The 25,164-nt window shown below is 44.3% G+C and overlaps 7 protein-coding genes across 7 annotated transcripts; 2 read left to right on the plus strand and 5 right to left on the minus strand.

The window, feature by feature from the left end:
* Positions 1-7,182: 7,182 nt before the first annotated feature.
* Positions 7,183-8,725, plus strand: K444DRAFT_585256 (EXS-domain-containing protein; the record flags this gene model as incomplete). Its single annotated transcript, XM_024877905.1, has 3 exons — positions 7,183-7,376; positions 7,445-7,494; positions 7,556-8,725. The coding sequence occupies exons 1-3, from the start codon at positions 7,286-7,288 to the stop codon at positions 8,723-8,725; spliced, it is 1,311 nt and encodes a 436-aa protein (XP_024739108.1). The 5' UTR covers positions 7,183-7,285.
* A 729-nt stretch (positions 8,726-9,454) lies between these two features.
* Positions 9,455-10,699, minus strand: K444DRAFT_524846 (uncharacterized protein; the record flags this gene model as incomplete). The annotated part of the gene is made up of 4 exons (XM_024874387.1): positions 9,455-9,728; positions 9,791-10,462; positions 10,508-10,587; positions 10,634-10,699. The coding sequence occupies 4 exons, from the start codon at positions 10,697-10,699 to the stop codon at positions 9,455-9,457; spliced, it is 1,092 nt and encodes a 363-aa protein (XP_024739109.1).
* Positions 10,700-11,293: 594 nt separating this feature from the next.
* On the minus strand, positions 11,294-12,051 carry K444DRAFT_337069 (uncharacterized protein). The gene is made up of 2 exons (XM_024871992.1): positions 12,007-12,051; positions 11,294-11,948 (listed from the first exon to the last, which is right to left on the minus strand). Exon 2 carries the CDS (start codon positions 11,902-11,904, stop codon positions 11,545-11,547), a length of 360 nt encoding a protein of 119 aa, XP_024739110.1. The 5' UTR covers positions 11,905-11,948; positions 12,007-12,051; the 3' UTR covers positions 11,294-11,544.
* Positions 12,052-15,126: 3,075 nt separating this feature from the next.
* K444DRAFT_525144 (uncharacterized protein) lies at positions 15,127-15,733 on the minus strand (the record flags this gene model as incomplete). The annotated part of the gene is made up of 2 exons (XM_024874418.1): positions 15,127-15,500; positions 15,640-15,733. The coding sequence occupies 2 exons, from the start codon at positions 15,731-15,733 to the stop codon at positions 15,127-15,129; spliced, it is 468 nt and encodes a 155-aa protein (XP_024739111.1).
* K444DRAFT_337089 (uncharacterized protein) lies at positions 15,717-16,496 on the minus strand. The gene has a single exon (XM_024871993.1). The coding sequence runs from the start codon at positions 16,314-16,316 to the stop codon at positions 15,909-15,911; it is 408 nt and encodes a 135-aa protein (XP_024739112.1). The 5' UTR covers positions 16,317-16,496; the 3' UTR covers positions 15,717-15,908.
* A 3,850-nt stretch (positions 16,497-20,346) lies between these two features.
* On the plus strand, positions 20,347-22,393 carry K444DRAFT_716567 (alpha/beta-hydrolase). Its single transcript, XM_024888390.1, has 4 exons — positions 20,347-20,720; positions 20,772-21,063; positions 21,118-21,309; positions 21,368-22,393. Exons 1-4 carry the CDS (start codon positions 20,425-20,427, stop codon positions 22,340-22,342), a joined length of 1,755 nt encoding a protein of 584 aa, XP_024739113.1. The 5' UTR covers positions 20,347-20,424; the 3' UTR covers positions 22,343-22,393.
* Positions 22,394-22,541: 148 nt separating this feature from the next.
* On the minus strand, positions 22,542-23,232 carry K444DRAFT_610319 (uncharacterized protein). The gene is made up of 2 exons (XM_024879724.1): positions 22,922-23,232; positions 22,542-22,858 (listed from the first exon to the last, which is right to left on the minus strand). Exons 1-2 carry the CDS (start codon positions 23,076-23,078, stop codon positions 22,686-22,688), a joined length of 330 nt encoding a protein of 109 aa, XP_024739114.1. The 5' UTR covers positions 23,079-23,232; the 3' UTR covers positions 22,542-22,685.
* Between the last annotated feature and the right edge of the window lie 1,932 nt (positions 23,233-25,164).

Raw genomic sequence — 25,164 nt, forward strand, 5'->3', positions numbered from 1 at the left:
AGCAGATAGCTTAATTCATAGAATTACCCGTAACTAGCTATTAAAATCCCCTTTAAGTAAGCGGGCCTCGATATAATATACCCATAAGCTTATAACTACTATCCGGGTTCTATTATATAAACCTTCTTGCAAATATAGGTTCCGTAAAAGTAGTACCGGAGCCCTGATCTTAAGAGTAAACTAAGATAGTAGTAAGGAAAAAAGATTAATACTTTATAGCTATTCTACGGGTAGCTCATATAAGTTATTGCCTGAAGACTTGTCTGTATCTAGGGAATCTACTAATTAGTATATCTGTAATTAGCCTAGTAAATGTCTAAGAATATAGATATTAAGCTTTGAGACCGTAGTATTTAATATAGTTAAGAGGTACCGCCTGCGGAAGGTTAACGGATCTATAGCGGCCCGAGAGAGAAGATCTGGGGGGTAAATATAGCTAATTAGATCCGTAATTAATATTAGCTAGTTTATATAGTCCGGAATTACTACTATTATATTGGGATCTGGGTTATTAGGTAATTTGCTAATCTAGTAGATAAACTCCTGGCTATTCTCGCCTTTATAGACCCGTATATTAGTCCGTAAGTAGAGCTACTTGAGCCATAGCCAAATAAATAATTATTAAAGGTATATAGTAATAATATTAGCCCGTAAACCATATAATATAACTAGAAGAATCTGGGCAAAGTCCCTACTAAGAATTACAGGTATCCCTTTAAAGAGAATATTATCTGCTATAGATCGTAAATTCACTAAGAGCTAGTAAATAACCTCAAAATAGTACTTGTACTATATTAGTATCTCGTTTCAGATAATAAGATCCGTAGACCAGAGGATCTATCTAAGGGCACTCTGCTTTATAATAGAACTTATAAACAATTCGTAAAGCTTAATTAGAATCTTGAACTAGGAGTAAGATATATATCTGTTTAGTAATAAGAGAGCCGTAATACCCGTAGATACTATATAAAGAACTATCCGCTCCTGCCTATAAAAGTAATAGTAAAGTACCTTATATAAGAATGTCTTGCCTATATCTCCTGGCCCTTGCAAGTAGAAGTGGGCTATTTACGGATCTGATTTAATAGTTATAATAATTTCCGTAAAGTATAATTACTAATTAGGATTAAGCTAGGCTTGTATTATAACTATAAGTAATACCTGGTCCTCGAGAATATATAATACAAATAAGGAACGGTACCTACTAGTCTAATCCCAGATAAAAGACGGGAGCCCGTAGTCCGCAAGCGACTACTACTAGTCCGTAAGCCCACTTGTAAGCAAGAAAAGGCCGTAATCGTAATATAGGTTAAGAAGCGGGAATAGGAAACCACTATTATAGATAAGCTAGTACCAGAGATTATTATAGAAGTAGTACTTATACTAGTTCCAGATTACTAACGGGTCCGTAATTAGCTACTAGTAAAGGCTAGTCAAGAATAATATCTATAAACTACCTATAGGTATAAATAGGATAGCCTTATTAAAATACTAGTACTATTCCTGGTTATTTTCTGCCAAGCTGTAGGTAATATAGGTAGCCTGGTATATTGAATAACGAATGCCCTTAATAAAATATAGATCCGTAAAGGACCGTAATCCGCAAATAACTATAAATAAGAGCCGTAAGTAGTACCGCTTGCCCGAAACAGGGCTATAGTAATATATACGGCCAATCCGGTTACCTTTGCCCCGCTAGTAATACTTTTACTCCCGGATCTTTGGAACCCATATAAACTCGGCCGGAAACTCGGAATATAAGTATTCCCGGCTATTCTTATATATAGTATTATACTCAAAGAAGGCTATTAGGATTGAACGGGCATTTGCAGTCTTTATAGCTAGAGCTATAGGAGAGATATTATCCGGAAAGTAAACTATTTACTTATTTTTAAGGTAAACTGCGAGATACTAAATAGGAGGGAACTCCTAATATATAGGGAATTCGAATAGCCGCCAAATAGCCTTATATAGACTTACGTAACGGGTATATATATACCGGGTAATCTTATTATCCGTAGCCGTAACTATAACTATTATCCGGTCTGCTTCTTTATATATATACTTGTAAATATACTTAATTACTTATATGGATATATAAACCTTAATATTAATATATAAGCGGAACTTCTAGAGAAGGTACGGGTTATACGGAATGACCCAGCGGTTATTACGGATAACTTCCTGGCCTGGGAAGCCTGGTTTACGGACCGTAAATATTTACCTGTTATTTTAATAATAGTACTTAGAATAGCTATCCTTATTAATTATAATACGGTCCGTAAAAGCCTTCGGAAACCTCTTGGAGTATACTAACGGGCTATGAGCTTCTTTACGGACCATATACGGGGCCCGTATATAGTCTTCCCTATACGGACTATAGGATATATTACCCGTAACCAAGGCTAGGAGCTTGCCTATAGGATCCTATAACGGATCTGGTAGCTCAGTATATACGATCTCGTCTATATACTCAGGTATATCAAACTTTACAGACATTTATAGGAATAAGAGCAAGTGCAAATATAGGAGCCCTTGCTTCTAATACTCAATTATATAAATATGGCCCGTATACCGTCCGAAAATGTGGTTTTTTAGGTCCGTAAGAAGCTCTTGGACCTTAAATCGAAATATACAAGTAATTAGATCTGGCCGGTCTATAGGTTATAAGCCATATAGCTCCTGGATAATCTCTGGCCATTACGGGTTTGCCATAAAGGTAATAAAAAAGGTAGGCTTTCCAAAATAATAAATAATAGCTATTGAGTCCTGGAAAAGCTATTATATAAACCAATCCCCGCCCGTAAAAGAGAAAGGAAGAACAAATTAATGGCCTAGATTAGCTAGTAAGATATCTTTGCGGATAAGAATATTTACTAAGCCATTATATATATTTATACGGATCTTATCTTGGTACGAACGGAGCCAATCAAGGAACGTAGTCTTACAGGCAACAAAAGCATCTATAATATATTACTAAAAGAGCCGGCAAGCGTAAAAGAGAGGGGATACCTTGCGATTACGGGTATATAAACAGAACTAGTAAAAGGGCTACTGCTTCAAACAGGTCCGTTAACGGGTATAACGGGCATCCCGCAAGGTTATCTTATAGTACTATCCGTATTTGCCATACGGAAAGAGGAGTACGTAGTAAAGTGGCATATATGCTATATAAGTAACGGCCACCTGGTAGAGTTACGGACCTTAATGGCCAGGCTCGCGGACCGCAAGAAGGATATTATATTAACTCTCGTCCGTAAACTCGTCCGGGAGGATTCCTGCTAGCTCTATAGCTATGGGAAGGTTCTTGCGGTAATAATCTGCCCCAGACTAGAGGATTAGGCGTATTTGCGGGCTGAGAAGGATCCGGAAGTGACCTGTTTGGCTAGCTAATTGCTCCCGGGCTGTTTTATAAATCTGTATAAAGGGATTATAATCCGTAAGCATCTCGTAGAGGCTATAAAGAATTATATGATCGAGTAGCAGGCAGTACTATACCCGGAGATTCGTAGTATAGTCTGGATCATAAAAAAACAACTAGGCAAAGGCCGGAACTTACTGCAAGCCTGGCTTTAAGGGTCCTTGGTAGTGAAACAGCTCCCTATGGATCTGAAAGTAGTAAAGACCGCGAGAAAGGTCAGTACGTATATCTTTGGTATAGCTTACGGACATAAAAGCAAGTGCAGAGTTATACGCCCTAATATTCTAACAAAAGTTACGGGCTTGCAGATTATCCCCCTCAAAAAGCGCCTGTAAAAAGGGCGGAGATGCCCGTAACTCGTCCAAGGCTATATCTCCCCTCTTGTAATAGAGCTCAAACTTTCGATCCGTACCCGCAATTGCCTCTGATACCCAGTGCCTCGCTATATAATCCTTGCACTCCGTATCTATCGGACCAAGGTTATAAACGGGCCGGTCCCGGAATCGCAAACGATAGCTAATAGGCAAGATGGCAGAAGGAGGAGGAGGAGGAGGAGGAGGAGGAGGAGGAGCCCCTACGGGCTGGCTACAGGCCGTATCTAGCTTATTATAAGTTCGACGGATCCGTTTTCGAGGTCGAGGGTTATCCTCGTCTGCAAGAGGCCGTATCGGTCCGGTACGGGTCTATTACAGGGCATTCAGATCGATATCTGTAAGAGAAAGGCACCTTGCAGCCCGTTTGGCCTAAAGAAGGTTAGTAACCAAGTACGTAAGTTAGGGGAGCAAAAGAGAAAAGAGACCTTGTATTACAAATACGTCTTATACAGGTCCCCCTTAAGATTTAGAGGAAACCCGCTATATTAGAAGTATTGTCTGTAACCGGTATAATAGTATAATAGGGAAGAATTCATATTTGTATAATTATAGGCTAAATAAAAGACCGAGTAATGCGTGGGGAGCGGCAGAGAGCTTTGGTGTTCCTGGAGCGAGTGACGCGTGGGGGGCTTAGGGTCAAGTTTTGGTGTTCCTTATATGACCAGTTTTTTAACTGGTGGTCCGACCGTACGACAGTATTATATAGACGAGTTTAGGGCCGCTTCGCTAAAATTATCGCTAGCGGCCCTATACAAGCTCCGGGGCTAGTAATAATTTTGCCCTAAACTTGTCCCGAGTAGCTTTAAATAATATTTCTTAATAATAAACTGTTTATAAATTATATAAGAAAGAAAATAGCTTATAAATATATAAAATTACTTAAAAATAAGCTAAAAATATTCTTTTAATTTATATTTTAATTTTAATTCTTTTAAATATTAAGTTTAATAAATTTAAAATTAAAATATTATTATAAAATTAAGTCTTTTATAATTTATTAAAAGAATTTAAGTTTTAATAATATAAGTCTAATAAAATTAATTATATAAGTATTTTAAATAAAAATAAAACTAAATAAGTTTAAAAAACTAAAGAAAATTAATTTAAAAAATTAATTTAAATATATATAAATTATAAACTAATAAAAGTTATTTATTAATATTAAATAATATATTTCTTTAATTTTATTTAAATATAAAATTATATTTTAATAAATCTTTTAATATTTTTTAAAAAAAATAAAAGCTATTATATTATATAATAAAATTATATAATATTTTAAGTTATTTCTAAATTTCTAAAATAAATTAATAATATTATTTAATATAAGTTTATTTTAAAAGAAGTCTTTAAATATAAAAGATTTAGAAATTATTATAATAAAACTTTTAATATTTTAATATTTTTTTATATAAGTAATCTAATTTATATATTTCTTATATTTCTTATATTTCTTATATTTCTTATATTTCTTATATAATATATTATTTAATTAATTTAATAAAATAAATTCTTAAATATTAAACTTAATTTATTTTATAAAGCTTTCTTAGCTCTTTCTTTTCTCTTATATTCTTTTTATATTTTAATTAAATATATATATTAATATAATTCTTTTAAATTTTAAGTTTAATTAAATTTATATATTATTAAAATATTTAATATAATAAAAATTATAATAAATCTAAATCTAAAATATTATTATAAAATATTAAAAAAAATACTTATATATTAAAAACTCTTATAAAATTAAATCTTTTTTATAATATAAGTAAAAAAAAAAAAAAAAAAAAAAAAAATTTATTAAGCTTTATATAGATTTAAATTATATTTATATAAATTTTTCTATAATTTCCCTTTAAATGTATAAAAATATTTTTTAAAAATAAAAGCTATTATATTATAATTATAATATTTTTATAAATTAATAAAATTTATATAATATAATTACTTTTAATAAAATAATCTAATTATAAATTTCTTTATATAATAATATTAACTTAATTAATTAATAATTAATTTTTTTTTTATTAATTTAATTTAAAATTCTTTTTTAAATATATAATTTTTTTAAATTTTAATTTTATAAATTTAAACTTTAACTTAATAATAACTTCTTTAAATATTAAATTATTAATATTATTTTAATTATTTATTTTAATTATAATATTTTAATTATATATTTTAATTAAATATTTTAATTATATATTGTAATTATATAATTTTTAATTATATATTTAATTATAATTTAATTATTTATTTATTTTAATTATTTATTTTAATTATTTATTTTAATTATATATAAGAACTTATATTTAATATTTTAAATTTAGTTTATTTTTATTTTTTATAAATTATTATAGCTTTTACTTATAAAGCTCTTTTTCTTTTATAAGCCTTTTTAAGTCTTACTTGCCTTTATAAGTTTCTTATTAATTATATTTCTATTTATAGTTTTTTCTTAATTTTTATTTTTATATTTATAAAGCTTTCTTTTTTTTTATAACTTATTATAGCTCTTTCTTTTATTTATTATTTTTTCTAAGCTATCTAATAAGCTTATAAAGCTCCCTCTTTTCTTATATAAACTCTTATAGCCTTTATAATGGCTAGTATTATATAATTAGTTTTAGCTAAAGGAATTAATTTTAGCTAAGGTTCCAAGCTATAGTTCAAATCAAGCTCGCTTCCAAAGCTCGGCGTTTTAGTAGTCTTGGCCATACCTACTTATCTACTGCCATACCTCACTCCTTCTCTCCTTAGCTTTAGATTCTATAGGATATTAGAATTATAGATCTTTAAGTATTATTCCATTACTTTATTCCTGCTATTATAGCCTTATTCTTATTTATAAAGCTCTCTCTTATACCTATAGAACTTCCCTTAAGCTTGCTAGGTATTAGAATAGTAGTATATGATATGCGAGAGTTTTAGTGTTCCTCACGTAACTTGGATTTTAGGGAGTCCCGAGAGCTAGCTAGAGCCCTGAGAATTCCCTTTATCCCACCCCTCCCGAGCTTTAAAAAATCGTAATAAAAGCCCCTCGCATTCCAGAACCACTAAAATAGAGAGAAAGGTACTTGAGCATCTCCTCTCTAATCCCAAGCTCAGCCCTAAGGATTTGGACGGAATCGCGTTCCGATGCGCGATTCCCTAGAAGAGGGCGATTCTGGTGTTCCTCACGTGACCCGCTTTTTCCAGGGAGTACTGGGAGCCAACCGCTTAGGGTGGTCCGAACGTAGGACAATATAGAAGAGGAAGAGCTCCTGGTCAACGCGATTGACCTCGGCACGCCAAATTAGGCACGAGCCACAGCAAGCCACACTTCGCAAGGCCAAATTATTTTTAACCCCTACGTAACCCTCTCCCTTCCACATACTGTACGTACTTTTATACATCTCCAACCCGCGCACTCTCACTCCAGTCATTCATTCTTTGCTCATTTTCGCGTGCGATCTCATTCGATGCGGCGTTCCTTTTTACGATAGCAATGGACGGTGACCCGAGCGTGGAGCCCGAACTGGACTCCTTCAGTTTGACGCTCCCGTTACCATACAGAGCTGCCTTGGTCATTGTTCTTGGTATGTCTCTCCCCTGCCCCCGTCCATTTCTCTTTCTATGGCATAATTGTACTGACAGATCAAATCAGGGGTTTGGGCATGGGGCGCAAACCTGCATTACCTCTCTCTCGTCAAAATCGTTTGTTCCCCTTTTCTCCCCCCTCCCAATCGCAAACCACCAGCTAACAACATGTGTCCAGGACGTCCCCTCCCTCCTCCACTACCCCTCCCGAGCCTCCCCACGAACCGACCTCCCACACCATCTCTCAACCTACCGACTCGCGACCCTCCTCACGATCCCACTAACCCTCTCCCTCCTCCTCTTCTGGCTCCTATCCCGCCGTGATCCTGCCCTAGTGATCCACTACGACTACCTCCCAATTGCCTACCTCGTGCTCCTCCTCTCCCTCTTCCTCCTCCCTCTCCGCCGCTTCTCTTCCTCTGGCCGGACACGCTTCCTCACCACCCTCCGACGAATCTCAATCGGCAGTCTCGCGCCCTCAAACGCGGGGAAATTCGGGGACATACTACTCGCAGACGTGTTAACCTCCTACGCAAAGATAATCGCCGACCTGTTCGTCTCCCTATGCATGTTCTTCTCGGGGTCCGACGGCTCCGCAACCGCGCGTCCAGACCGAGGGTGCGGAGGCCAATACCTCGTCCCAATAATCATCGCGATCCCCTCGCTCATCCGGCTCCGTCAATGCCTCATCGAATACGTGCGCGTCCGAAACCATAATATCAAGAACGGCGGCATGAGCGCACAAACCGGATGGGGCGGCCAGCACCTCGCCAACGCGCTGAAATACGCGTCCGCCTTCCCGGTCATCATCCTCTCCGCACTCCAGCGAAACCTCTCTCTCGACCACGAGGACATCGGCGTCACGGAAACAACGCTCTATCGGCTCTGGCTGGCCGCCGTGTTCATAAACAGCATGTACAGCTTCTACTGGGACGTGGCCAAGGACTGGGATCTCCGCCTCTTCACCTCCGTCCACCAGACCCTCACCGGCACATCTCCCACCCTGCATCCCCATGCCCACCCCCCCGCCACCCCGTTCGGGCTCCGCGAACGCCTCGTCTTCCCGCGCCCCGCGATCTACTACTCCGCCATCGCGCTCGACCTCCTGCTGCGCTTCACGTGGAGCCTGAAGCTGAGCCCGCACCTCGACCACTTCGCCGACTTCGAGAGCGGCATCTTCGTCATGGAGGCGCTGGAGGTGGGCCGGCGCTGGATGTGGATCTTCCTCCGGGTCGAGACGGAGTGGGTGAGGGGCCTGGGGATGGGGGCGAATCGGGGCGAGGGCTTGCTGGGACAGGAAGAGGTGTTGCTTGGTGATTACTCGGGCGGGAATTCGGATGAGGATTGATTGATCTCTTTCCTTGTTTGAATTCTTGCTTGGTTTGTTAGAATGATGAGATAGGAAATGAATGAATGAATGAATGAATGAATGGGAGAAGGGCCTGGAAGGGAAAGGCCGAGAAGGGAAGTGAAGGGAAGGAAGTGTAAGAGTAAGAGTACCTGTGGTGGAGGAATGTGACATCAGCTGTACCCATGTACGCATAGAGCACGGAGTCGGAGTCGGCGTTCAGGATCTCATCACACCATCTGTTTGAAGACAAACCCAGGGTCAAGATCACTTATTAGGCAGATATATACAATCTACCGTCTAGCCAGCATCCCGATGATCCCTTCCCATCGAACCCAACCCCATCCCCGGTAATCCCAGGGTTCTGTGAGCCCAACGGCGCATTTAACTACCTACACCCACCCCATTCGACAATCCATCACTCCCGCCAGAGAAAAAGGAAAGCCGTCTTTTGAATAGCAATAGAACAAAGCTGCCTCCCGCCCCCCCGTCCGTGCAAAGTGCAGTGTAGTGATAACACAATAAACAAAAGCGGAACTCCACCCGAGCACCAGAATTCTTCTGCGTCCATGCCATTTCAAATGCTCGACATCCTCCAAACGAGGGCGATGCCGGAGAAAATGCTGCGAGTCTTCCCACCCAATCTCTTTCCGCACGGCTTTAGTCGAGCGCAAAAGTCGGGCCACAGACGCCAGGCACGAGGAATAAGAAAGGGATGGATGACTCGGATTAGAAATCGTCGTCGTCCTTCTCCTTATCCCCCTTTCCGGGTCCATCCTTCCGGATCGGGATCTTGATGCCCTGCGTCGCGAAACACTTGCTCAGAGGTGTACTCTCGACCACACCTGGGAAGCGTTTCGCGGAGTAGACGGTGAACACTTCGGAAAAGCAGGCTGCGAGGACGGGGGCTTTGCCCGTGTTGACGGCCGTCATCGCTCCTGATGTCCCGTTGGAGGTTGTTGGCGAGGCGGACACGCCGACGTTGACGAACGAGAAGCGGAGTCTATGTTTTTTGCTGTCAGAAGGTGTCGGAGGGGGAGAGAGTGGTTGGGGAAGCCAGCTTACCGGAAGTTTCCCTCAGTGCGAACAGACAAATCCTGTAGCACAAACCAGATACCGATCCTATCATCCGGATCCGTAAGTCTAAACGCGCTGGCCGCAAGACTACCAATCAGATTCCGGGTGAACATTCCTTGGGGCGCCGTGCTGCTAACAGGTACTCTATGAATCGGAATCTCAGAGCCAGGGAATTGGCGGGCTCCATACTGACTATGAGATGGCAGTTGCTGTTGAGGAGGCGGGAAGTCGATGCCTTGTTGGCCGATGGCGTGGATTCCAGAGCCCGTGGTGTAGTATGCTGGTTGTGGTTGGGTTTGAGAGTAGCCGTTTTGAGGCGGGTATTGTTGGGCGCCGTTCGTTGGCGGTGCGTAGCCTTGGTATTGGGGTTGGCCTCCGTATTGTTGCGGTTGGTTTCCTGCGTAGGGCGTTACGGAGGGTTGGCCTGGGTAGGGGTTGTATGGTGCTTGCTGGTGGCCGCCTTCGAACTTGATGGGGTTTGAGGTGGGTAATATAGAGGAGTAGGCCATGCTGGTGGTGGGATCTATTTGTGCGTAGGAGACGGGAGTCGTGCAGGAGATGGAGGGGGAGGTTGCGGAGTGGCGGACGAGGTTGACTTCCCTTTGGCCGTCGGAGGACCAGAGGTCGACGTTGAGGACGAACATGCCGTGGTCGACGTCACTGTTGCTATTAGCTGATGTTTGCTGGGGAGATTGTACAACTCACTTGCAATCCACTTCCTTTCCTGTGGAGACATCTGTAATAATGAGGCGAACACAAGGCGGGGGAGTTATGGGACGGCGATCCTGTTTAGGTCAGCTTGAGAAGTTGCGGCTCTGCATGTCTCCGCACCTTATCTCCAAAACCGCACATCCTCGCACGGCGAGGTTGCTGCACAACATGGAGTCTGGGAGTCATTAGCAGCTATTCTCCCATCTCCCCAAGCCACATACTCGTATCTCCATCCCTTCTCCACACAAGAACGAGGCAACGGGTCTTGCATCGCCGGCTGTGGTATTGAGGGCAGTCCAGCCTCCTGAATCTGCATGCCCTCTGGTATAGGAGCTCTGGTCGTAGCCAGTGGATTGTATGGATTGCCGTACGATTGAGGGATCTGCGACTGCTGTGGCACGGGCATCGTGTGGAGAACTGGATATTGAGGCGCGCCAGGGACACCAGGGCGATAGCCCTCGCCGCCGATATCTCGATGGACCCCCATGTCATGCGGCGGTGAGCCTTGCTGTGCGTATGCGGTATTCATCCTGGCGAGTTGCGCTGCAAGAAGCGCAGCTCGGGAATAGAGTTTGGGGGAGCTCGAGCTTCGAGGGGAAGCTGCGAGGGAGGTAGTCGACTCGTGCTTGTGGTGGTGCAGCTCTGGCTCTGGCTGTGTGGCCCTGCCTGGTGACGGAAGCTTGGTTCCTCAGTACTGTAGCGACTGTCTTAGATAGATGCCCCCGACGTAACGTTCTCAATGTCAACGACGCTGCGTCTGCAACAGCGAGAGGGCAACTGTGTCTCGCTGTACGACGTCAGTCTTGGAGAGTTCCGGGTGCGGCTGCGATTATGAATGCTAAGAAGGTTTGGCAGGCCGACGCCGCGAAGGATGGGATGGGATGGGATGGGATGGGATGGGAGGGGGTGGAATGGCAGTGGCTCAAGAGGAGGGCACGGAGTGGGTTTGGGGCGTGCGGACAGCGCTGCAATTGGCGTCAGTGCGTCGGGCGTCGGTGCGTCAAGACTTTAGTACAGTCCTGGACGGAGAACTAGTACAGTAGTTCGGGAGACGCCTGGCGCGGAGGGCGGGCGGCGTGCGAAGCGGAGGCAAGGCAGGACAAGGCAAGACAAGGCAAGGCAGGGTAGGGCAGGCCGGGCCAGGCCCAGGATGACGATCTCCCGGGGCGGGAGTCTGAAGGAGGCGGTGCGCGCGGGTGGCAGACGGCGCAGAGCTGCGAAAGAGCGTCTTGCCGAAGTTGCGAAGCTACCAGTATATCAAGACTTATATCGACAAGCGGTGCAGCTTTTAAACCTCCCAATTTCCCAAAGCCTCGACTCTCAGTGTGCAGGCATACACCTGCAAGTGCAGCCCTCGGAGCATATTCTCGGCCTCTTTCGCCCCAGCTCATGCACGCTGTGGGCGGCGGTTGGTCTGAATGTTCTGCACACGGCTCTTCCGCTGACTTGTCAGTTGGGAGTCTGTTCCCGTGCGCTGGACTGGGTGTGTTTACCCGCACGCCGGTCTGGAAGCCCCTCACATGCACCTGTCGCTGCACGGCCGTTTGTGCGTGTGTTGACGTTGTACGAAAGGTACTCATGCTCATCAATGCTCACCCAGTGCTCACCCAGTGCTCACTGCTCACTGCTCACTCCCTCACTCCGTACTCTTCGGCCGGTCCAGGCATGGATGGAACTCCCTGTTGCAGAAGCTCTCGCTTTTGCGGCACCTGAGCGAAAGGGGCCCGTCCTCGTCATGGGTGGGCCGTGATTGGGGAAGTGGGAGGGCTTTTCTGCGCCTCACGCGCACTTCCCCCATGCTGGTCTGCCGTGCGAATCCGCCCGTCTGGTCCTGCAGGGTTGGACGTTTGCCGGCGATGCAGCTCGATGGAAGAGCCAAGTGGAGAGGGGCGGAATCCGTTCACTGGGCTTCCAGCCACCGGGAGCAGCTGGCTGCTACTGGAGAGCAGAGGTGCAATCTCGGTATCACATCGCGAGTGTGAAAGGGTCGAGTCAAGAGGGATCAGAGGGATCTCACGGCCCAAGACTCCAGATGTTCGTGCGCACAGAAGTCTGTGTGGGGTCGCTTGTGGCGTGGACGCCCTGTGTGACGTGCCCTGGCCGTGCCCTGGCCGTGCCCTTGCCAGGCGGTCTATTTTTGTAGCCCACTTATACAAAGCCAGCCGCCTTTATTCGACATGTTATCGAGCAAGGCGACTTATTTACGGAGTATAAGAATGCTATGAGCCTATGATCCTTCAGCTGGATCGTTAATCATCGTTGATAGCTAGCTACCCTCACTTGCAAATCCGAGTACAACTCTGGTGAAGTGTGTCCTTGACGCTCCTCCCGCAATGATGGCCTCTTTGGGTTTGGCGGCTGTACCGAAGCGGCAGGCCAAGCCTCCGTCCCGGCTCCCTTGGACTCTCTGCCCTCTGGCAACCCTCGCCTCCCTCGCTTCCCTCGCTTCCCTTCCCCTCCCCTCGTCCTGTGTCTTGTGTCTTCTTGTTCACTTCCCAGAATCCCAACGTCACTCGTCCCCTGAACCTCGCTCCTTTCCTCCCTACCAATCGCATTTCCTTCAAACGGCGGTCTGCCAACCTCCCCCTCGCACTCCTCTCCTCCCTCTTACCAACCGGCATGACGGAAAACCTGCCCGAAATTACCCATCCAAGCACTTCACCTCGATAAGCCCATCTGATGATCTCTTATTCCCAATCAGCGGCGGCGGTGGGACGGTTTCGCCCACCTGCACAACACAGCTGTCTTGCATCTGCATCTGCATTCCCATCCCCTCCAATCCCCAATGCGCCCGCCCTCCGGGATCTGGGGCCTCGTGCCCCGGGAGGGTCCGAGGGGAGCCCAACTGCAAGGTGTTGGGTCGGCATCGCGACATGAACACGAGGCCATATGCCCTCTCCATCCTTCTGATTGGATCAGATTGGATCAGGGGGCGAAAATTTGCACACTCTCCAAATTCCCCTTCCCCTTTCGTATTTTCAACTATCACTTTTTCCAGAATGTGCGCTAAGAAAAGAGAGTCCGCCTTGCAAGAATGGATGTCGAACAAATTCAATCCATCCTTCAGCCCCAAAACACCAACACCACCATCTTCAGCCGCTCGCTTCCTCCCTGCATGTCGTCATTGATGCCTAACGGATCAAGATCTGCCTTACCCGCCCGGTAATTCTTTACTCTGGGTCGGAAGAATCATCCGAACGCAGCTCATGTTTCCTGAGCTCGAGGTCTCAGCGTGAATTGTTGAGATGCAGGGCCACCACCAACATTGCCACGAATATTATGCTGATGGCAAGTGACTGGCTAGTAATCGAAAACTGTTCCCTGCAGCCTTGTGGTACGACGATGAATGTTGCCTGGAGTTTGTGATCCAGCGGTTACACAGCTGCTGGCCACTCAGCAAAACGCCTGCTTTCTGCTTCATGGCACATCTTGACGCTTTCAGTAAGACGACGATTTTTTAGCCCTTTCTTATAAAGTCTACCGATCAGCATCCTTCGTTTCTAGTCTTTCGGCTAGAAACAAATTGTCAAGGGAGATCTCTTTCACATCATTGTCCTATCTTCTCCCAAATTTTCCAACAGCGGCCTCACGGGCAATCTTAAGTTGACACATCACCACCTTTCCGACTCTATTCATCCTGTCACCGGGATTTGAAAGCTTGAATCCACGATTGCACCCGGCTGCATCAGGTGGTGGGCAGACTGCTCGTCTGCTTCTTTCGACATATCATGGGTTGATCAAAGCCGTCGCTACAATCTCGAAATATTCCAAACAATTCCCAAGAATGCTTGTACCTTACCGACCTATTTATCCTGCTGCCGAGATCTCGAAACCTTTCCCGATTTCTCTGTTAGCTAGGTAGGCTGCTCGTCTGTTATTTTTAGTCATTCGGAGGCTACTTTGCAGTCTCCAGATCCCAAATGCTCCTCTCAGGCGTGCCTAGCTATCAAAAACCAGCATCCATTTTACGGGAAAACCAGCCTCCGGTGCAAGAGAAACAGCTTACAATCAACAGTGTCCATTGAAGCTCCCGCATTCTCCGCGCGAGGTAATCGATACCTAAACTTAGAACGCCAATTCCAAGGAGATGGATAGACCGAAGGAAGAACGGTATCGCACCAGCTGTCTAAAAAGCATGAAGGTCGAGACTGGTGCAAGGTACTTAAACATGACGGAAAAGGCCGAGCATGCTTGCTGCAACCCAGTTAACAGATGGGTACGTAGTTGCGAACCGCTTTCCTCGCCCGACCTCTCCTTGTTGATTATTCAAACTCACATCCATAATCTACCTTGGGAGATGGCTGCAATATCAACGCGTTTTATTCATTATTCTTTTGGAAAAGCTTGCGTCGAGCGAGCAAGTAAGCAAGCTCCCCATGATCAGATCTCTGATTGATTGATTGATTTTCTCCCGTCAACGCCACGCATCCATGTATCATGAGAACCGACCGTGAAAACCCACGCAAAATCAGACCGCCCCTCCCAAACGCAACGCCGGATATCATTCCCTCCCCAAGGTCCATCCCCCACTCCCCACCTCCCACCCTCCATCACCCATCCATCCATCCATCCATCCATCCATCCATCCATCCATCCATCCATCCATCCATCCATCAATTCCTCTTCCCCCCAACCAACGCACTCAAGAACTCCTTCCCCCGATCCGCCAACCCCTTCACCGCCCAGCCCTCCGCCTTCTCGTCCGCCACCGCCTCCTCAAAGACCCTGTTCTCGCGCCTCGCGGCCTCGACCTCCGCCTGGCTGGGCCGGAACACGTTCGCCGCGCCGCCGCGCCCCACGTGCGTGCTGTGCGTGGACTCGCGCCGCGGGTGCCCGCCGACGTCCTGCGCGCGCCGCGCCGCCTCCGGGTCCGAGTTCTTGGCCATGTTGCCGCTGCCGCCGCGGCCCGTCGTGTACACGTCGCCCTTCAGCGTCGGCGTGTCGAGCGTCACGGGCTCGGCGTCCGAGGGCGTGCTGCCGATGTTGCCTGCGAGTCCGTCTCGTCGTTAGCTTGTGTTTGTGCTTGTGGCTTGCAAACCCGAGTGCGAGCGCAGCGAGGATGGGGGTTTGGGGGCGTGCCCCCATGGATGAAGTAGAAGAGGAGAGGAGAGGAGGAGGGGACGTACCAGCGCCACCGCGGCCATGGCTCAATGGGCCCTTGCGGGATGAAGAGGAGGAGCGACGGCCCTTTTCGTCGGTGGTGGTGATGAGGGATGCCATTTTTGCTTTCTTGCTTGCTTGCTGTGGGCGGAGAATCGGTCGTGAGAAGGAGGTTACGAGTTGAGTTGAGTTGTGTTGTGGTAACAAAGGAAGAGGGGCGGTGGAAGGTGGAGGGTTGAAGGTTGAAGCAAGAAGAGGGGTCGCGAGATGAGTCGACGCAACCTTAGCCTCAAATTCACTCAATCCCAATCGCGATTCCAAAGGTGAAGAAATCCCGTCGCTCCTGCGGAAGTTGGGAAACGTGCGTACTTGTACTCGCCCTCGTCCTCCCCGTGAATCGTGACACGACCAGGAAATTGCGGCGCGCAGCAGAAAGTATGAAGGACGCGAATGCAAAGTGTATAAACTCAAGAAGGACCGAAAAGCCACGGAGGGGAAATATTCCCCTCACTTGCCCTCTTGCAACGCGCGAGCCAAGAGCCCGCCAGCCTGAGCTAGGTATTCCAGTATGTAATGCAATGAAAATCCCATCATCCATCACATGGCGTCCGTCACTTTCGGCGCCATCAAGCGACCTTCTCTCGCCTGGCCTTCCCAAGCAACCACCCTCGCAATTGAACCTGGGCCAACGAGACCATTCCATGACAGAATTTATTTCCTAGGCTGTTTTCTTGTACATAATGAGAAAGAGGAATTTATGCAGACCGTAAGGCTGGGACAAATTTTTTTTTTGTGGCACGTTTTCTGATGCTGTGGAAGGACGAGAAGCGGGGAGCCGAGCTAAACGTAATGGAAACGCTGGTTTGGTATGGCGCCATTCCTCGATCACCGTGATGAAGCAACAACTATTCTTCGCGAGTTCTAGAAACTAGGAAGATCTGTTCCTGGACCGCTGGTGCTTTGATTCCGGTACCGTCATACCTTGCTGGATCTGAGAGGTGCATGGGAGGTTGGATGTGAGGTGTCGTCCGATTTGCGTGTTTGAGGCACTACGCGAGAGGAGATGCCGCGCCTGCAGGTCATCGCAACCTCCGAAGCCTCGGAGCGAGCTAAATTTACTCCGTATGTGCGGCTGGTTACCGCTTTCAGGTACGCCCCGTTGGAGAGAGGATTGATCTGGTGGATGAGTGTGAGGCGGAGTGTGAGTCGTGTGCGGAGGTGAAGTTTCTTTTTGCGCGACGATGTGCCGAAATCTGGGGTGACAAGCGAGGTGACAGGGATCGAAGTCAGCGCTTCTCCGAGGGGCTCAACTGCACGAGAGTTGTCTCTCCCGTCTTCTTATACCAGGGAAATTTGTTGATTTCAGTCGAATTGCAAGTTGCACTCTTACTCCCAGAGCTCAGAATGATTTCATCAGAGAGAAGGACACAATTTTCAATCAGAATAAGCTAAATTAATGCAATTGATTGATGGCGAAACGAAGAGGGGATAAGTAGTGACTATGGAGAGCACTAAAACGTACAAAATAAGAATAAAAGCACACGCGTAATTGTCTGCCTAAAGGATTGTAAATCAAACAAGGAGACGTGCATGTGACAGAAGAACAACGGATTTGAAGCCGTACTGATTAATCTGGACATTGAGTCTTTGCACTTGTCAGCACCATCTAAATGGAATGCCTCCCCCACCTCTCCTTAGCAAAAAATACCTATAGTGCTCTATAATTTTAGAACCCTTGGTCACGGGACTCTCTATAGGCAAGTTCGTACTGCCAGTATACCTGGTCTGTCAAGCTCTCAGACTTGATGCCTAGATCTCCCCGAGCATATCATGAAACCTTCCCGAGCGGATGTCGTTTGAGCATAATAAGGCATAGCTTGCTCTAAAATATCTATATAGAGCTGCGTTATCGTTCCGGTACAATCCGCCAAAATAGGGCCTGCTTCGTCATTCCATGCTGACGCTAAGCCCAAAGCTCGAAAGACTTTGTCCCTCAAGTTCTCCCACTCTTGCTCTGGCCACATGCAAATAAGCGTGCCAAGTGAATACAATTGACGCGGACTCGATGTCCATGTTAGCCTGCTGGTGTAAGTCTGTGTTTTAACGATGTTTTCAGGCCTCCGCACAGCGAAGTCATCGACTTCACTTCACGATAATTAAATAACTGTAAAACGGATTTCCTCAAAACTCGATGGCATTGAGGAAAAGAAGATAGATTGAGTTTTAAGAACTCATTTAAAAAAAATTACGATATAAGTTAAAATTGTTGAAATTCTCTTCTGGGCCCTTTTGCCATGAGTCTGCTCCCGTTAGTCTGTCCTTTTTAGGCTCGTTTTATCGCTTAATTTTGGCCCCTTCTTCAAAAGTTGCAGTATTAATATTAAGTAGGGGGGAGTAGGGGGTGGTTGTGTTCCATAGTCTTTAGCTGCTCCAAGCAAGTCCTACTCCCCCAGAGTATAACCTTTGTGAGGGCTCTCACGCGCAGAGAAAGCTCAGCGCTTTTTAATATTAAGTAGTACGCAAGAACAACTTAACAAAACCTTATAAAACGTAATTTTCTGCGAAAAATATGCTTGATGTCTTTATGCTTTGAATTTAGAAACAAAATCCCTGGAATTAAGAAGGTTTAAAGTTCCTTTGCGGGGCTTCAGGCCTGAAATGGACAGACTTACGGGCGCGGGCTCGTTAGCGAAATACGCGAAAAACACAGACTTATGCCAGTAGGCTCGTAACTACTCGAAAGCGACACTGACCCCAGTGATCGGGATAGTCTGGCCAAGCTAGTGCATCCAAAGCAGCTGCGAGCCGCAATATTCCCGGGTCCCATTGTTTATCCTCTCGCGTATCGACAACAAGTGTAACTATAGTCTCTCGAACCGAAATCAATTAGCCGTTAACTAAGATCGACGCGGTTGGGTTGCGTGGCCCGCGCGCGACAACAAGGCAGTGAAGGGTGGGTTTCTGATCTCACCGAGTTCCAGAGATTGGAAGGAACACGATATAGGCAAATCGTCGCCAGCTTGTATTTTAATGGTTAGGATGGGCATTCTCCCACTATTGAGGGGCCGGTATAGCGTAGTGTCTGCAACTGCTATCTTAACCAACCACTTTCCTTCGTGGATTCTGTCTAGCCTGGCTAGCTGTGTAAATACGACGTGGAGATGGAGTTATCTGAAGTTTGGAGAATCTATTGAGTTGGAAAGAGAATCGACTTATCTCAGGTGGGAGGCGCAGCCTTGTTGTAGTCACTGTAGGCTCATGCCAGTCTCAGTCGCTTGCGGGGGAAAAAAAAGAAAAAGGTTGATATGCCCCCCTTTCAGCGGCTCGCTTATTGTTCCAATTGCCCGCTATAATTTCAACCCCCTTCCCCCACCCTTAACATCTTGAGGAAAGAGAGCCCTGGCTCGTGCAGAGGAGAACTTTGCTATCTCAACTTCAATTGGATAAAAGAGTATAAGGTAGCTAGTTCAAGGTATAGGAATTAAGGATGTTATTGACTCCAGCCCATGCCTTTTAGAACCCCTCGCTCTCTATACTCTTACCCTAATTCAATTTCTTTAAAAACCTATTATTTCCATATTTGAAAATTTAACCTCAGCACTCAGTTATATAATATTTTCGGTCTTCGAAAATGGCTTCATTCAAATCCAAGTAATCGTCTCAACTAATGAGTCCTCAAACTATTGGTTCGCAGTCTCAATCTCAGCAAATCCGACTCGATCAAAGGTAATTCGTTTTCAACTCGCGAAGGACCAATACAAAATTATGCTTGATCCCATTGGAAGTTTTCCGTCCTGTGTCACCAAGGTGGAGACAGTAAACAGACTCGGCAGCCTCCGATTTATCCTTGCAACTGACGTCGGTCGCAAAAGCTGTTTCAATCAGACATTTGTATGGGACTTTAGGATATCACATTTTCCAGCTGGTAGGGAGTCTGGGGGAGCACGCGGTAAGGTCCGCGAGTTTCAGGCGTTGCGTTGATTCTGTCGTCCTCCGAAACGAGGTTAATTAAGGGCAAAGCAGATCTAACTTTGTCTCAGATCGCTGCTCACAGCCCTACGTAACGGCCACACCAGGGATACAGGGAAGCAAAACAAGATATTTGATTGGCTGTTAGAAGGAAGAACTCGTTTCTCTTAAAGGCAAGCTCTCAGGAACTCGACGAATTAATACACTCCTTTACTAAGCTTACATCTACAGTAGTCTGTTCAGAGATAGATGTATTCATCAATTTTTAATTTTTAATTCAATTGTTGAAGCAAAGTGTCAGCGTTTAGAGGCACGCGGGGCTGCGCCTCTTCCAAACCTTCTTCCTCACCCGAGAGCACTCTTGGAGTAGAAGGATGAATTCCAATGCTTAGGTACACCTTCCAACCCTTCCCCTGCTTCTGCGGTAATCTTCCCCATAAATGGGGCCCTCTTATTGGTTATTTCACCCTTGTAAGGTCTCCTACATCGAGCTTTCCCAAAGCAGTTAGCACCCAGTTCCCTGACATTTGGAATCACCTAATACCACACTTCTCCTTGTTTCCAACTCAGCCACTCATCTCTGTAAAGGGCGTAAAAGTGCATCCAATTCGTCTGGCCACTTGAAGCGAGGGAGGCAAGGATCCGGTTCCCACAGGTTCGCAGAGAATGCTCTGCCGCCCATACGGATCATGGATCTTTAAATATCAGCTCGAGCCTCGAGAGTTGGAAACTAATCCAGTTTTTGGGCTTCTATAGGTACTGTGCAGTCTCTGAGTATCCCATTTTTAGCCTTTCAACTCATCTCTCCAGTCTCTTAAAAAGTTCGAAAAACCACCTCGAAGATGCATTCGTTTTTGTGTTCTCTTTCAATTGCTACTTCTGCTTTGGCACTCGTCAGTGCATCACCTACCGTCACTATTCCAGCGGGAACACTTCAAGGCGCAACGTGTTCCAACGGGGCAAGTGCGTTCCTCTCAGTTCCGTTTGCCGTTCCACCCGTTGGAAACCTCCGATGGACATCACCACAGGCATACAACCAAACCTTCCCAGAAAATGGCTACAATGCTACTACGAGAGGTCCCATATGCATTCAGTTTGGAAAAGACTTTTCCGACCCCGGAACAGAGTCTGAAGACTGGTACTTACTCTTCTCTCCCATGTCTTGAACAAAGCTCACGAATAATGCAAGTCTTTACGTCAATGTTTGGGCTCCTGCAAGTGCAACTAGTTCTTCAAACCTTCCTGTCAAGGTATGGGTATACGGTGGTGGTCAACAAGGTGGCGGAATCCAGAATCCCTTATATGATGGCTGCAACCTCGCAGCACACGACACTCTGCTAGTCTCCATCAACTACCGACTTGGGCCGTTAGGGTATCTCACTCTGGATGCTGCTGGAATAGGCGGGAACTTTGGCACTCAAGATCTCATTCTCGGATTGGAATGGGTCCAATCACATATTTCTGCATTCGGAGGAGACCCAGTAAGTTTCTCGCGGCCCTTGACTTTAAAGTTGATACTGACTATACCCCAATAGAAAAAGGTTCTCTTATTCGGAGAATCAGCGGGAGCTACAAATGTCTTCATCCTTAGCACGCTGCCGAAAGCAACTTCCCTCTTCAACGCAGCTATTTGGGAATCAGGAGCTGGGCCACAACTTGCTACTCCGGTCGTTGCTAACACCCTCGGAACAACATATGCAACCAAACTCAATTGCAGCAATGCAGATGTAAGTAATTGCATGTTCCCCCTTCCTGCGAATGCTGCTAAGACTGACAACCTCCCAGGTTGCGGCCTGCCTCAGATCGGTCTCAACAACGACGTTACAAGACACTGCACCAGAAGGAGGCCTCGTAATCATCTACAGCAATCTCAACCCCTTAGACTTCCAACCGTACGTCGACAGCGTCACAATTCCCGCCCAACCCTGGGGCGTTGGCCCAAAAGTCCCCATGATCTTTGGCTCTAACGCCGACGAGGGCGGTCTCTTCGCTCTGGGCACTTACATGTCCCCCATCATCTCCCCAGAAAACTACACCATCTTCCTGAACGAAAATTTCGGCACTGCAGCCTCTCTAGTCGCCCAACAATACCCCCTAACACTCCCCGCATTCAACAAATCCGGCTTCCCGGCATTCACAGCAATCAGCACAATCATCACACAAGCGCAGTTCACCTGCCCCGCATACCAAGCAATGCTCAAAGCGCAAGCGAACAACATCTCAGTCTACACATACCTCAACTCTCATATCCCTTCTTGCCAATGGTGGCCATCCCTTCCCGCGCCAGCTATCCCTTTCGTAGGTGCGACGCATACTTCTGAGATCCCGTTCGTCTTTGGCAACGGTATTGGCCAGCCTTTGAGTTCGCCGAACGGGACTTGCAATTTCACCGCCCAGGAGAGCGTGCTGAGCGAGAGCTTGGTAGCAGCGTGGACTGCTATGGCTGAGACGGGGAATCCAAGCGTGTCAGGGGGGTTGCAGTGGCCGCAGTGGGATAAGAGTTCGAGCATGGGGGTTACTATTGTGAATGGGACGACTGTTGGTACGGTCGATTACTCGTTCTGCGAGTTTTGGGATATGATTGATAGAGTTTATTTAAACTTCACTGATCTTAGTTCTGGTGCGAATGGAACGGGTGGAAATGGCAGTACTGGGACTGGAAGTGGGACAGGAAACAAGTCTGGTGCTAAAGGCGTTGAAATTGGAGTCTGTGGTTTGACTTTGGTTGTTGGGATTGTGATTTCGGTTCTGGTGGGTTGACGGAGGGATGTGCATACGATTTTCGCTGCTTTGCATTAACTAAAGAGAAAAATAGAAGACGAAAGAGAAAAGGTTAGTAGGTAAGGTGTTTTAACTATATAACACATGGCCTTTACACTTCTCCTTTTGTATACCTATAGTATAGTATATATAATAAACTGTGGCTTTCATAATAACAAAGTGAAAAGGCAAAGCTGCGAGACATTCTGGTAAATTTGCAGAAGTACTGGGAGGTGTGAGACCTATTAGGGCATAACGAACACGCTAGGCGTCCATGGAAACCGGCTCTATTCTAACATTGCCTTCCTTAAGACAACTAAGCCCAATTTACTGGCCTAACCCGTCAGACAACCATCCTAAACTTCAGATTATCCTCTATTATAATATCGTCTTTGTTTGCCTCGAGTTTTTCTACATCCCAACTGGCAATCACATACCGACCGGACAACCAATCTCGACGTTCTGACGTTAGCCAGACGCAAAACCCACCACAAATTCCGGGATCATCTGTTAAGGCTATTTGATTTTTACATTTAGTATTTATCTTAACCATTTTAGTAAATATAAAGAAAGTCTTACTTTGTTTCCAAATTTCTCCAGGATGGTTCTCACTCCCTGGAGTCGTTACGTCGCCTGGACCCAAAGCATAACAGCATACGCCAGCCTTCTCATGATAGTATACGCTAATACTTTCGCACAGTGTGTTCAGTGCGTACTTCGAGAGGTTGAATGACATGGGTGTTAGGGCAGAAATTGCGACGCGGGGGATGTTATGCCAACGAATGCCTGCGGGCCGTCCTTCTTGGTGGCGAGGAGAGGTACGAAATACTTTGCCGTCCAAACGGTGCCTATAAGATTTATGTTGATCGTACGGAAAAAGTCGACGTAATCTTCGAAGGTGCTCGCCATGCATCGGTTGCTGCCATCTGACGTGGTCTGATATCGAACCTGCATTTACTGAGGCCATTAGCAGGCTACAGTCGGTCCGATCCAAAAGCGACAAAAAAATAAAAATCACTACAATACTAATTGATATAAATCGTATTAATTAAAACTATACTATATAGTCTAGGAATTAATTCTATGTTCTCAAATTATAATATCTTTATTATTAGAAGAAATGTAATACACGTAATTAAGCGAGCAAATATATTCGCATTTTATATAATTGTTTTTTTTACTTTAGTTATTATATAACTATTTCTCTAAGTTAATTGCTCTTCTATAATTATATTAATATCTTAATAACTATAAATCCAATCAAGTACTCTTTTTAACTACTTCTAATAGTTATCTCTATAAGCCTTTAGAAATATAAGTAAATTAATTTAATTCTTAATTTAATTATAGTTTTTACTATAGCTAAAGAAGCTATAATTCAAATAACTATTAATAAATAATATAGGAAACCCTCTAATAATTCAGATATTAAATAAAGTAATAAAATAAAGCTTAAAGATTTAATTTTCTTTTGAGTTTAATAAAAGCTTTTTATTAATAGTAATAAAATAATTATTTTAAAGAAGCCTATATTTATATAGCGGGATTAAAGACTTATAAAATAAATTAATAAGTTTCTTATTATATTTTCTTATTTATATATTATAATATAAGTATACTAATATTATTTCTAGTTTTTAGAGGCTTATATATCTATAAATTAATAAAAGAATTAGTAAAGCTATTAAGTACTTAGTAATAATAATAATAATAATAATAATAATAATAATAATAATAATAATAATAATAATAATAATAATAATAATAATAATAATAATAATAATAATAGTATTACTAAATTAATTTATAGCTAGCAAATAAAACGGGTATATAAAATTAATTTTCTAGTTTTTTAATTTTCGTATTAGTCCTCTCACTTCTTTTAAAGCCTCTACTATTACTTAAAATATTTATTTGCTCTTTTTAATTCTTATCTTTATATATAAGTATAGGGGTAAGAGAGAGAGGGGGGGATATAGGGAACAGGGAAGAGAGAGGGAGAAGGGAGTATATTAAGAAAGTAAATAAATAAAATTAAAAAGTAAAAAGTAAGAAGTAAAAAGTAAACTTTGAGACTTATAGGTTGTGAGGAAAAGGAAGCCCTATAACTATAGGCCACTTGTTACTAAATTACAGGGCTATAGTTACTAAATCATAGGCTATAAGTATTAAAAATTTAGTACTTAACCTTTTTATAAGGTATAATACTGGTTTTTAGTAAAGTTCCCTTGCCTTTCCTTTATTCTTCTTTCCCCCTATTAATATTTCCCTTCTCTTACCCCTATACTTATGTATAGAGAGAGAGAGAAAAGAATTAAAGAGAGCAAATATTATAAGTAATAGTAGTGGCTTAGGGAGGGGTCGGGGGCGAGGGACCGACTATAGGTGCAGGCGAATTTTAGTGGGGTGAATAGTAATCGTTAAATAATAAATACTCTAAATCTTCATATCTCGCTTGGACGATTGATCCTTGCAGCTTTTCGTAGGATCCTCGGTCGCTCTCGGGCCGATCTCATGTCACTTAGCGAGCGCCCAGACTTTCTTCCCAGAAGGATTCGATTTCAACTACTTGAAACCCGTCTATAACTAATTAGTATAAGGTGTCTTAATCTTGTACTAATAGCTACCTCAGGAATAAATATCATATATATAAAGCCCTAATTTCTCTGCATTATTTGCTTTAATTCAATAAAGATCTTAAGAATTAAAGATTAGTATAAAGAAATATTTCCTTTTCAAACTAGAGTACAACTAATTTAAAAGTAATATATATAATAGTTTTATATAATAAAATAAGTAATTAGGCTCGCAAATTAGTAAAT

This window comes from Hyaloscypha bicolor (assembly GCF_002865645.1).
Source record: "Hyaloscypha bicolor E unplaced genomic scaffold K444scaffold_53, whole genome shotgun sequence".
NCBI classification, from domain to species: domain Eukaryota; kingdom Fungi; phylum Ascomycota; class Leotiomycetes; order Helotiales; family Hyaloscyphaceae; genus Hyaloscypha; species Hyaloscypha bicolor.